The sequence below is a fragment of the Chrysochloris asiatica genome, unplaced genomic scaffold, assembly GCF_000296735.1.
Source record: "Chrysochloris asiatica unplaced genomic scaffold, ChrAsi1.0 scaffold00189, whole genome shotgun sequence".
In the NCBI taxonomy this organism is placed as follows: domain Eukaryota; kingdom Metazoa; phylum Chordata; class Mammalia; order Afrosoricida; family Chrysochloridae; genus Chrysochloris; species Chrysochloris asiatica.
The window spans coordinates 377,939-391,253 of NW_006408707.1; the positions used below are offsets into that span (position 1 = coordinate 377,939).

The 13,315-nt window shown below is 37.0% G+C and overlaps 1 protein-coding gene across 1 annotated transcript in view; it reads right to left on the minus strand.

Annotated features, from left to right (window-relative positions):
• LOC102835261 (tyrosine-protein kinase Fer-like) overlaps positions 1 to 13,315 on the minus strand; it is a 579,105-nt gene that overhangs the window by 285,496 nt on the left and 280,294 nt on the right. The window contains exon 13 of the mRNA XM_006872259.1: positions 886 to 1,008. Coding sequence (XP_006872321.1) covers positions 886 to 1,008 — 123 coding nt within the window. The remainder of the gene's footprint in view (positions 1 to 885; positions 1,009 to 13,315) is intronic.

Sequence of the window (13,315 nt, forward strand, 5' to 3'; positions counted from 1 at the left end):
GTGTTCATCTCACTCTCATTTCTAGAGAAGGAGCTGAGACCCTGCCACATCTTCTACGTTCTGCATTTATGCCTCTTTTGGACATTAAAGGTTGACTGACGTTAAAAAAAAAAAAAAAAAAGATAATACCACCACGGATTTTTTTTTTTATGAGTAATGCTATAAAATGGTGAGATAATCCATTTTTAAGTAGGGAAGAGACATTATAACTGACCAGATAACAATCCAGAAAATCTACTTCATCTACAGAAGCTCACTTCATGAAAAATTTTATATAAAGAGGGCTACAACCTTACCTAAAATTACATATTTCTACTCAAGTCTAGATCTGCAATTAAATGTTTAAGTTGTATGGATTTGGTCTCTCAAATTAGGCCTGTTTAGAATTGGAAACAAACATCAAATAATTTGTTCAGATATTTTTAAGGCTTTCAAAAAAAGGCAAACCAAACCTGTTGTTTTTGAATTGATACTGATTCATAATGATCTTCTAAGACAGAACAGAACTGCACCATAAGGTTTCTATGACTGTAAATCTTGACAGATGCAGACTTCCATAACTTCTTCAGGGGTGAATCTTCAGACAATATAAATATTTGACAGACTTGTAAAATGGAGCATCAATATTTCTGAAATTTCAGTGGTATATCCTGAATCTAATGTGGATAAAAATGATCTTCACTGATTTTTTTTTTTTTTAAATACTAGTATTTACTGAAACAAGGAATTCCATGCTTCGATTGCATTAGTAATAGTGGTAATCGTACAACCCTTTATTTTTTAATTTCTGGCGAGTAACTTAAATATTTTATTTATGATGGGAAATGCTCATTGAAAAACCATTCTTAAAAACATGTACATATATGCACAGAGAAATGAACCTACCTTGGCAATTGGATTCAGCAGAACTACACCTGACTTCTTAGTGATGACCTGTTTTGTTGTGTAGTGATGATCTATAAGTTGAGGGATGTTGGAAAATCCAGTGCCTTCGAATCTATATAGATTCTGGAATGAGAATTATTACGTTGAATAAATAAATATACAGACTTTGAATCAAAAAAATTACATCCATCAATGAATTAAATTTTATTTTAAAAAATTAACAGAGATCTGAAATGTATATTTATAAAAAATAACCAAAGGCATCAAGAAGTAAGATTACATATATGCTCCATTTGATAAAAGATACAAAATGTCAGAAGTTGAAAGATGTATATCCAATGTAGTAATAAATATTCAAAGAATACTTCTGTTGATTTTATATTCTACTTATGACCATAGTATTAACTGGTTTTTCTATACTGGGGTTATTTTTGCATTGCGCATTCACTAAAAACATTCAGTTATCCACAAAACCTTTGGCAAAAATATAAAATGTACCAGTGACAGAACTGCAGACACTAGAATGCTCCTAGCTTATATTTTTAAAAATTTCTTTATCAGGTAAGTAACATTTTCCCAAATATCTTTTCACAATTATATTTCAAATAGGTTGACTATCATATATAGATGAAATAATAATCATAAATATGTTGCTGTTGTTGTTAAGTGCCATCACGTCAGTTCCGACTCATAGCGACCCTGCATAGAGTTTCCAAGAAACAGCTAATGGGTTTGAAATGCCGATCTTGCGGTATACAGCCCAATGCCGATCCACAGTGCTGCACCAGAAGTTCAATCATAAACACAGCAAAGAAAAATACTTAATTCGCCATGACTTTCCAATGCAGGAAGCACTGCACTATAATTTAATGAAACTTCATCTAACTAGTCACAAGGTGCTCACCTGTATATACAACAAATGTGAGTGTGATCCATTAAAAAAAAATCTACATTAACAAATTAAAACTTTGAAAACTGTCTAACGCTGTGTACTATTTTCCTAGTTAGCAGAAACTTCAAAATTTCTTTTGCACAGCATAAAATTCCATTTACTAGACTATTTCTATTTTACCAAGTAAAGTGCAAACATGCATTCATTTTCATTTAATACTTAAAATTGTGGAGTATAATTCAGCTTATTTAATTTGTATAGAGTCCATTTTCAGGGCAGCTATTAATAAACTGGTTTAAAAACCTTTACACAAAACAGCAAAATCTAATAAGATCTATGAACATGCCTGCCTAGGAATATTTCACACTGAAGAAACGAATATACTAATAGGTATGAAATACACTGAGCAAGTTACTAATCTCTCCATGTGTCAGTTTATTCATAGGTGAAACAGACATAATCTTTGCACCTCCTCACAAAATAACTAAGACTTGAATAAGTATAATCATGCAAACCACCTTGCTGAATATGTTGCCTATATTAATAGATAGATCAAATGTGCAATTAAGATGTATTGATAATTTTGGCAATTGTAATGCATAGGTTGGAAACAAAGAGTGGGGATAGTAGTTGGAAAGTATGGCCTTTGTGACAAAAATGATGCTGGAGATCACATGATAGAATTTATCAAGTACAATGAGTTCTTCATCACAAACACCAAAAGACTTCTGTGATGAAAACAGCTACATCATACAGGAAGAAAGCAAAAGGTCATTAAAAAGACAAAAAAAGAAGAAAAAGACCAAAATGGATGTAAGAAGAAACTCTGAAGGAGCCAGACTATGAAGAAAGACACCACATTTGCTAAAGTGCAGGGTCTGAGAAAAAGAGGAGACCCCCCCCCAACAAGAAGGACTGGCACAGTTGCAGCAGCAATGGGCTCAAATGTAGTAACAATTGTGAGGTTGACACAGTACCAGGTTCATTCTATTGTGCATTGGGTTACTATGAGTCAGTACCAACTCAATGGCATCTAACAACAACAATTCTTATATTACGCAAGTGAGAAAAAAATAAAGAGATTTAGGCAATTATAGATAAACAACATGTAATAACAGTACCAACAATGCTTCAATCTAATATACTAGTTTTCTCTTTGTCCTCCGGTCTGCTTTTAAGACATTGGTAAAGGGGTTAGTCCATGTGATCATGTTATTACTCTCAGAATAAAACTCGTACTACGAGTAATGCAAGGGGTTAGCACTGTTGTTGTTGTTAGGTGCCATCAAGTCAGTACCGACCCACAGCGACATTATGCACAGCAGAACGAAACACTGCCCAATCCTGGGCCAACCTCACTACTGTTGTCACGCTTGAGTCCATCGATGCCTGCCACTTGGCCAATCCATCTCGTTTGGGGGTCTTCCTCTTCTTATCTGACCCTCCACCTTACCAAACATGATATCCTTCTCCAGCGACTGGTCCCTTCTGACAATATGTCTGAAGTATGAGAGACGAAGTTTGGCCATCATGGCCTCCAAGGAGCACTCTGGCTGCACTTCTTCCAAAATGGATTTGTTGGTTCTTTTGGCAGCCCATGGCACTTTCAATATTCTCCTCCAACACCATAACTCAAAGGCATCAATTCTTCTACGGTCTTCCTTATTCACTGTCCAGCTTTTGCATGCATATGAGGTTACTGAAAATACCATGGCTTGCATCAGGCACACCTTAGTCCTCAAGCTAACATCTTTGGTGTTCAACACTTTAAAAAGGTCTTGTACAGCAGATTTGCCTAATGCAAGATGGTATTTGAAATGAACAAATCATTGGTTTTGCAGAATTCTACCATGCATTCTCCAGCATCATTTCTATCACCAAGGCCATATTTTGAAGTACTGATCCTTCCTCTTTGCTCCCAACCTATGCATTCCAATCACCAGTAAAGATCAATACATCTAGATTGCATGTTTGATCAATTTCAGATTGAAGAAGTTGTTAGAATTCTTCTATTTCATCCTCACTGGCTTTAGTGGTTGATGTGTAAATTTGAATAATACTGGTTTCCCTGGGTTTCTGGTAGGCACATGGATATTATCCTATCACAGACAGCGTTGTACCTCATGACTGATCTGGATATGTTCTTTCTAACAATGAATTCAACACCATTCCTCTTCAATTTGTCATTCCCAGCATAGTAAACCATGTGGTTGTCAGATTCAAAATGGCCAATACCAGTCCATTTCAGCTCACTAGTGCCTAAGATATCTATTTTTATGCATTCCATTTCATTTTTGACAACTTCCAATTTTCCCAGATTCATACTTCGCACATTCCATGTTCTGATTATTAATGGATGTTTACAGCTGTTTCTCTTCATTTTGAGTTGTGCTTCAGGAGCAAATGAAGGTCCTGCGGGCTTTTCTCCCAAGGAGTTTTACTCTATTCCTGTTATCACAGTCAAGTCTACTTTTGAGGAGGCAGCTCTTCCCCAGTAGCATTTTGAGTGCCTTCTAACCTGAGGGGCTCATTTTCCAGCACAATATGTGACAGTGTTTCTCTGCTATTCATAAGGTTTTCAGTGACTAAATATTCGGAAGTTGTTCATCATTCTTTCTTCCTAGTCTGTCTTCATCTGGAAGCTCATCTGAAACCTGTCTACCATGTGTGACCCTGCTGGTATTTAAAATACCCGTGACATAACTTTCATAATCACAGCAACTCCCAAGTCACCACAGAATGACAAACTGACATACGAGTCATGGCTGTTTTGGTTTTAAGTGGAAACTGCCACTTTAAATTTCGAGACAATCTTTAAGCCCATGTTTAACAGAACTCTCCAGGGGGGGAGTTATCATACTCAGTGACTAATTAAAAGGCTGCAAATTCAAGCCATCCTAGATACTTCAGAAGAAAGGTCTAGAGATCTACTTTTGAAAAATCAGCTATTGATAACTAAACAGAGTATATATATAAATATATATCTATACATATTTAAGACACATGATGCTTCCATTAGTCAGAGTGACTTAATAGCAACTGGTCACAGCTGACAATAGCCTATGTAATCAGTCTGTCTCCCATCCCCTCTCTTACCTCATCTCATAACCACTATCCCCAGTTATTCACTTCCCTACAGCCACACTTCCCTGTTTCTTGTTCCACAGAAATGCTATACAGAATCTTCTTCAAAGCATTTATATTTACTGCTTCAACTACTTCCTCAGACAGCCATATCCTTCCTTCTAGTCTTCCACTAAATGTCATAATTTCAGTGAGGTGTACCCTAGTGAATATATACAATTTCAATATCCATTTCTTCACCCCAACCAAATTTCTTATTTCCATTTATTGATCAAATTTTTCTCCTTAGAATTTATCATTAATCTGACATCAGATATCTTGTTCACTTGTTTGTTTACACCTTTAACTATAAGCTCACTGAACAACAGATTTTACATTCGCTTTGACATCACAGTATCCCCAGACCTACAATAGTTTCTAGTTATATAGCCTGAGTCAATAAACATCTGTAAATGCAGTGCATATTAAATGACAACTAAGAAAGACCCTGTTAAGGTTTCCAAGAAGCAGCTGGTTACTTTGAACTGCTGACCTTGCAGTTCAAACCAATTCTGGGATCTAGTGCTTATCCTACAGTGCCAAACTAAGACTCCATGAAGAATTTGTTGTTATTAAGTGCCGTCAAGCTATTTCTGAGTCATAGCGACCCTGTTTAGAATTTTTGAGGAATAGCTGGTGATCTCGAACCACTGACCTTGGGGTTCAACCCAACTTTGCAGTCCAGAGCATTACCCTGCAGCACCACGTGAGGACAAACAACTTAACTTAGAAAAGAAGAGAGTGGTTCACATAGACAAACTCAAAACACTGAAGCAAAATATTTATGAAAGTAAATAATGAAATGCAAATCATACAGAAATGAAATGTCAAGTGAGTCTCCAGTGTCATAATGCTTCATGTAAAATTCTAATACACCTCTACAACTAGAAAAATATTGAATAATGTGAACATTAATTTTCACTTTCTCAATTCAAAACTATATATTTTTTTAACTTTAAACACTGTTGTCTGCCATTGGCTGAATAATCCTGACAGATTATTAACAATAGTACAAGAAGGAGTACTTCTTTATGAGCTGAAAGTAAACTGATCATGAACAATGATTTTTTAGAGTAAGCACTCTGAAATCAGTGATGTTCTCAGAACCCTAATTAATGTAAAATCTAATTAATTCACATTCTTTAAAATAGTGTAATGAATCTAAACATGAAGTTATGACTATGTGCTGGTAAAGTTCATCTAAACAGCTATAAGATTCAGAACAGTACATTCACTAAACTGAAGGATCTGTTTCTTAAAATTCCAAATATTGTATTTGATCCTATACAGATCTCTAAATTTCTTGAAGTTCAGATGTCCTGAAGTTGGTTTCCACTACTGATGGATGTTTTAAGTACCTCTAAAGGGCTTTTACAATAAAAAGACAAAGTCCAGGCCAACTGTAAAATAAGAGACTTCCCTTTTGAATAAAGGCTGTTACTAATTATCTCTCACTTGTATTACAAAAAGCAGTAGTAAACAATAAATTTCTACTGTTGTTTTTAAGTGCTGTGAAATAAGTTCCAATTCATAGCGACCCTGTATAGCAGGGGTGGGGAAACTTTTTTCTGCCAAGGGCCATTGAGAAATTTATATCATTCGCTGGACATTCAAAATGATCAACTTAACAATTACACTGCTAGATTTAGTTAAACATTTAGTTAACTCAGCCCTATTTTGATGGCTTTAGCTGGGGCTGTGCTGACAGGGCCAAACCCAATGTTTTTGCAGGCCTTATATGAGCTAAAGGCTGGATGTTCCCCACTCCTGCGTAGAGGGTTTCCATGGAACAGCTGGTGAGATTAAACTGCCAACCTTGCAGTTAGAAAGTCAGTGCTTACCTTACAGTTTCACACCAAGACCTCTAAATTTCTATATATGTCTAGAAAGATCATTGTATTGACTGTTTCTGGTAACATATTTTACAATATCATATATTAAGTATGTTGTTTTGTTGTTGTTAGGTGCCATCGAGTTGGTATCGACTCATAGTGACCCAAAGCACACAAGAACGAAACACTGCCCATTCCTGGGTCAACCTCACAATAATTACTATGTCTGAGCCCATCGCTGCTACCACTGTGCCAATCCACTGTGCCAAAAAGGATCTTTCTCTTTTTCTCCAACCCTCCACTTTACCAAACATAATACCGTTTCCCAGTGACTGGTGTCTCCTAATAACATATCCTAAATATGAGAGATGAAGTCTAGCCATCCTGGCTTTAAAGGAGCACTCTGGCTTTATGTCTTCCAAAACCGATCTGTTTGTTCTTTTGGCAGTCCATGGTACTTTGAATATTCTCCTCCAACACCATAACTCAGATACATCAATTCTTCTATAGTCTTCCATATTCACTATCCATGCATATGAGGTTATTGCAAATACCATGGCTTGGGTCAGGCGCACCTTTGTCCTCAAACTGACTTTAATTTTGGACACTTTAAAGAGCTCTTGTGCAGCAGATTTGCCTAATGCAATACATCATTTGAATTCTTGACTACTTCCAAGAGTGTTGGTGGCTGATCCAAGAAAAATGAAGTTTTTGACAACTTCAGTCTTTTCTCCCTTTATATGCATGTTGTTTATTGGTCCAGTGGTGAAGATTTTTGTTTTCTTTAAATTGAGATGTAACCCTTACCAAAGGTTGTGGTCTTTGATCTTTATCAGTAAGTGTTTTAAGTCCTCTTTAATTTCAGCAAGCAAGGCTGTATCGTCTGTATATCACAAGTTGCTAATGAGTTTTCCTCCAATACTGATGCCATATTTTTCTTCATATAACCCAGCTTCTCAGATTATTTGCTCAGCATACAGACTGAATAAGTACAGTGACAGAATACAACTCTGGAGCATACCTTTGCATATCATTAAATAAAAAACAAGTCGTTGTTATTGTTGATAAGTGCCATTAAGCTGGTTCCGACTCATAGTAACTATATCTCATAGTGACTATATCGGGTTTCTAAAGAGTGCCTGGTGAGTTTGAGCCACTGAGCTTGGGGTTCAAATTGACCTTAAGTTTGAGTGCTTATCCTACTACAGTGCCATACCAGGACTCCTAAACTAACTAATATAAATACAAAATATGGTATGACTCAATTTTTATAAAATAAAAACTATGTAGAGTCATGTAATTATATCTTAGAAATCTACAAAAATATACAGTCAGTCAAGAAGGGAATAATATTTTGGAGAGGATATTCCAAGATACATATGTCTGAAATTTTACAAGAAGTATGAGTCACTTTTGTTTTACAAACCTTATATGGAATACATCTAGAATTTGTGTTTGATATATTGTATGCTATTTAAGAATGAATCATGCATACAGATGAAAAACACATGAAAATAGAGTAAGATTTTACTACTTTCTGTAAAGCCAGAGGACTGTTAGTTATGCAAGGAAATCCAATAAAACATATTAAGAATGCAAAAATAGAAAAGGCATTCAATGAATGTATAATCTAAATTTAAATGCTTGAGTAGATGTGCTGAAAAAAAAACATCTAGACTCATGGTTCAAGATAAACAGACTTATGGGAAAATAAGACATAAAAGGTAAAGGAAAAATCATTTCTCTACAGAACTGAACAAAACAGAAGGCTAATATACTCCTTTTTGAAAATGCCTAAAAAAGTACATTTAAAACAAAAGCTGAAGAGATCAAGTATCAATGCTATTCCCTCTGTACACAGGGTAGATAGGGATGGGCAACTTAGACATTGTTGTTGTTCGGTGCTATTGAGTCAGTACCGACTCATAGCAACCTTATGTACAGCAGAACGAAACACTTCCTGATCCTGGGCCAACCTCACTACTGTTTTCACGCTTGAGCCCACTGATGCAGCCACTTTGCCAATCCATCTCACTGGGGCTCTTCTTGTTCTCTGACCCTCCACGCTACCAAAAATGATATCCTTCTTCAGCAACTGATCCCTCCTGAGAATATGTCTGAAGTATAAGAGACTAAGTTTGGCCACCCTGGCCCTCTAAGGAGCGCTCTGGCTGCACTTCTTCCAATACAGATCTGTTGGCTTTTTGGCAGCCCATGGCACTCTCAATATTCTCCTCCAACACCATAACTCAAAAGCATCAATTCTTCTAAGGTCTTCCTTATTCACTGTCCAGCTTTCACATGCAAATTAGGTTATTTGGCTACCTAAAATAGGGGGCCATAAAGGCACGAAGTGACTGGCTTACAAGGTTTCAAGGGGGAGTTTAGTTTAATAGTGTGTGGCAAAACAAAAGTCCCCACTGAATAGTTTTCATCTTGTCTAGATGGGTCTGGTAAAAAGAGATGGGGGTAAGATTATTAGGATTCAATAGTGAGTAGCTATTATCATGACTAATTGTGATTGTCACAATTGCAAAGATAGAAGTTTTATAACAAAACAGGGGAGTAGTTAATCTGACAGTACAGAAACAAAGGACTCTAGGACCACCAAGGAAGAAGAATACAAGTGGAATGAGAGACCTTATCCAGAGAAGCATGGACACCAGATATGGAGGAAGAGATAAGGACATAGAGAGTGGGAGCAGCTGAGAACTCTAGATTCATGGAAAGAGAGGGACTGAGAGATGGCAGCCAGGAAGCAGACTTGCAGAATGTGCCTTTTGGTGGTGTAAATTATTATATATGCCTGAGTGTTAAAAAAAAAAAAAAAAAAAGTGCTAAAGTGAACAGAGAGAGATACTATTAACTGAAGGTACATGGAGGGAACTATACTCATTGAATATACTCAATGAAATACTCAATGAAACAAGATGTATGTTTTGATGATTTGTTGAATGTAAAACTGATGATCTGCCCTGTAAACTTTCACTCAGTCCACAATAAAAACCTTAAAAAAAAAGGTGAAGAGAGGTAGTCAGATGGCAGACTAGGCAAAAGGCTAAGTGGACTCTTTACAATAGAGATGCCAAAAACTAAATGAAACATATGCAGATGATAGTGTGAGCTTCAGATAAAGGGATAGAGAAGTGGAATGAATGTTTACTAGGAGAGAGAGCTGAACAGACATGGCAAGAAAAGGAAAGACTGGTGACTTGTGTCCACCAACCAAATGAGCACAGCCATCTTGAGCTTTTGTTAGCACTTCCCAAAACAAGAAAATATACTGGCACTGCAGAAACAGACCTGAAGTTCTCAGAGATTAAGATGCGATTTTGGGTTTTTTTGCTTTCCACACGCCCCACATACAGCCCCATGGAAGTATCCACTTTCCCAGCAGTCAGAGTTGCATGGAGGTGACTGTCATAGTTCTGGGACCCAATAAAAGGAGGAAGCAGGTATCTGCATTGATCCCATTTGGGTGAGCCCTGCTCCAGATCTGAAGTTTGCCCTGACCAGGCCTGTACTACTAGCTGAATAGCTGCCCAGGGGAGAAGAACACAAATAAGAGAGAGGAGATCTGTGTGTGGTCACCTTAAATTTTCAGGAACAACTTTGAAGGTAAGAGGGCAGTAATTAGCACAGAGGCATACCGCTTATTGGAGGAAAGGGGCAAAATATTTTTGTTTTCTTTTTGATACTCCACAATCTGCGTATACTCCCAGCAAGCTCTGCTCTCCAGGCTATTGAAGCCACATCAAAGTGTGTGGAGAGCTAGCAGTACCAACTTAGGCACCTGGAATCAAATGTGGCCTACTCCAAGTACCCAGAACCAGTTAGTCAGCACTGAATAGAGGGACCTCTCACCCTCACTTCCTCAGGAATAGAAATATACTGATACCCGGCTGCTTTGGGGTCTGCATGAACTATTTCCAGATTGGGTACCCAGAATAGACAATACCTAGGGTTGATAGCTACTGTTTGACCTCTTATTCACCCATAACATGCGGTACTCAGCTGACAAGAGACCCCACGAGTTTTCTCCTTTTTGGTTCTGGCACCTGTACTGTACTGTTTTGTTTTCCTCTCACTGATTTTGTTTCTTTATTCTTGCTCCTTTGCTTTTCTCTTTCTGACTTCCTAAAATTTTTATCTTCTCTTTCATTTTTTCAGCTTTTTTTCAGCTTTTCTTTTCCCAATTGTCTCTGCTTCTTCCTTTGAAAAAAACAACAAAAAAACCCTGTTTGTTTTTGCTTTTTACTACTCTTTGATCTCTTTCCCTTTTACTCATTTCTATCTCTAATTGTGTGTAGGTCTGCTACTTTCTTTTCACTTTTCTCTCTTTTATTATTTTATTTTCCTGTCCCTCTTTTCTCTCTCTGGTATATGTATTCTTTTTCTAGCTGTTGCATGGTTTTTTTTTCCTACCTTTACTATTTTCTTTTTTCACTGTTATTTGCTGATTTGTGTTAATTTTCCTTCTGCCTTGTATGTTTGTTCTTAAGGCAGTCCTGGGTACTTTTAATATTCTTATCCAACAACATAACTCAAATATATCAATTCTTCTATGCTCTTCCCTAATCATTGTCCAATTTTCACATGGTTATGAGACTATTGAAAATAATCATGGCTTGAGTCAGCAACACCTTTGTCCTCAAACTGGTATCTTTGGTTTTGAACACTCTGATGAAGTCCTCTGCAGCAGATCTCACCACTGGATTTCTTGACTAGCTGTTTCCATGAGCATTGATAGTGGATCGAAGCAAAATGAAATCTTTGACAACTTCAATCTTTTCTCCATTTATCATGATGTTATTTTTAGGTTCAGTTGTGAGGATTTTAGTTTTCCTTACACTAAGGTGCAATCTATACTGAAGGGTGTGGTCTTTGATCTTCATCCATAGGTATGTTCCATACTCTTCATTTTAAGCAAGAAAGAGTGCACCATCTGCACAGCACAGACTAGAATGGCAAAAAAATAACCCTTCATATACAAAGCTAAGACTACAGATTTGGAATTAACTATCATACATGCATTTGGATTTCTATTCATTTTTACTTAGGCATCACCCTAAGACCCATGGCATGAATTTAAAAGATAGTTCAAAGAGTCAAGAGATTGTGGCAACACAGAAGCCTAGAGCTGAAAGTGAAGTGTCCAGCTGATATGGAGGGGAGACACACAAGAATGCCAGACTTGCAGTTAGTACGCATTTGGCCTAACTTTGATAGCTTCAGGATGACAACTTGAAGGGAAAATAAAAAGATTTTTATAAAGGAAATAAGTGTAAATTGCTACAATTTGATGAACTTGACCTATACTTATGGATGAAGTAACTCAAAATACCTACTGTGAGAGAAGAAGTCTTCACATCAATGATCAATCCTATCCCCTCTGTATACTGGGTTGATAGGGATGGGCAAGTTAGATACAGACTACCAAATTGGCAAGCCTATAAATGCATGAAGTGACTGGCTTACAAGTTTTCAAGAGGGAGTTTAGATTCAGAGTGTGCAGGGCAAGGCAGAATCTCCACTGAATGGTTTTCATCTTGTTTAGATGGGTCTGGTGAAGGAGATGGGGATAAGATTCTTAAGATTCAATAGTGAGTAATTGTTATCATGACTAATTGTGATTGTCACAACTGTAATGGTTGAAGTTTTGTAACAAAAAGTGGGGAGTAGTTAATCGTACATTCCTGGAACAGAGGATCCTAGGACCTTCAAGGGAGAAAGAACACAAGTGGAATGTGGGACCCTATCTAAAGAAGCAATGACATCAGAGATGGAGGCTGAGATGATGACATGGGGAGACAAAGTAGGTGAGGACTCTAGACTCATGGAAAGAGAAAGGCTGTGTGCTGGCGGCCAGAAGGCACGCATGCAGAATGTGCCCTTTGGTTGTTTAAATGATTATATATTCCTGAATGTTTTTGTGTATATCCCACCCCTGCCCAGCCAAAACAACAACAACAACAGAGGGAATACAAGCAAATACTGCTGAATAATGATGCACAGAGGTGATTGTAATCATTGGAATGAATCACTGAGTGTAAAACCAATGTTCTCCCATGTAAAACTATCACTCAGTTCACAATAAAAACTGGTTAAAAAAAAAAACCAAAAAACTGTAGATATTGCGGCAACAAAACAAAGTGAACCTCAACCTCAACTGGTATAATCAGAAACTAAATTCATCATCTCAAAAACCTTAGCATAAGACATATCCAATCTGTTGAATGAATGTATGATTTGATATAGTAAATTACCCAGCTTCACATGGTAATTACTCATAATCTCCAGCTATCCCTTATTGGTAAGGAGGAGATCTCTTAAATCTCTATTTGTGTGTAAGAAAGGATAGATCATGGCTTTGCTAATATTATAACCCTGGACGTTACATGATACTCACTGAATCAGTTTTTCCTGAATTAATAAATGAATATAGATGATGCATCTGGTAGGTTTTCTGAGAGCCATTGACAGGCCCAACATAGGCACATCTGTCTGAGGCCAAACACAGAAGCTACTTACTGAGCATGTACTATGTGCATAAGGAGCTCTGGTAGCGTAGTGGTTACGAATC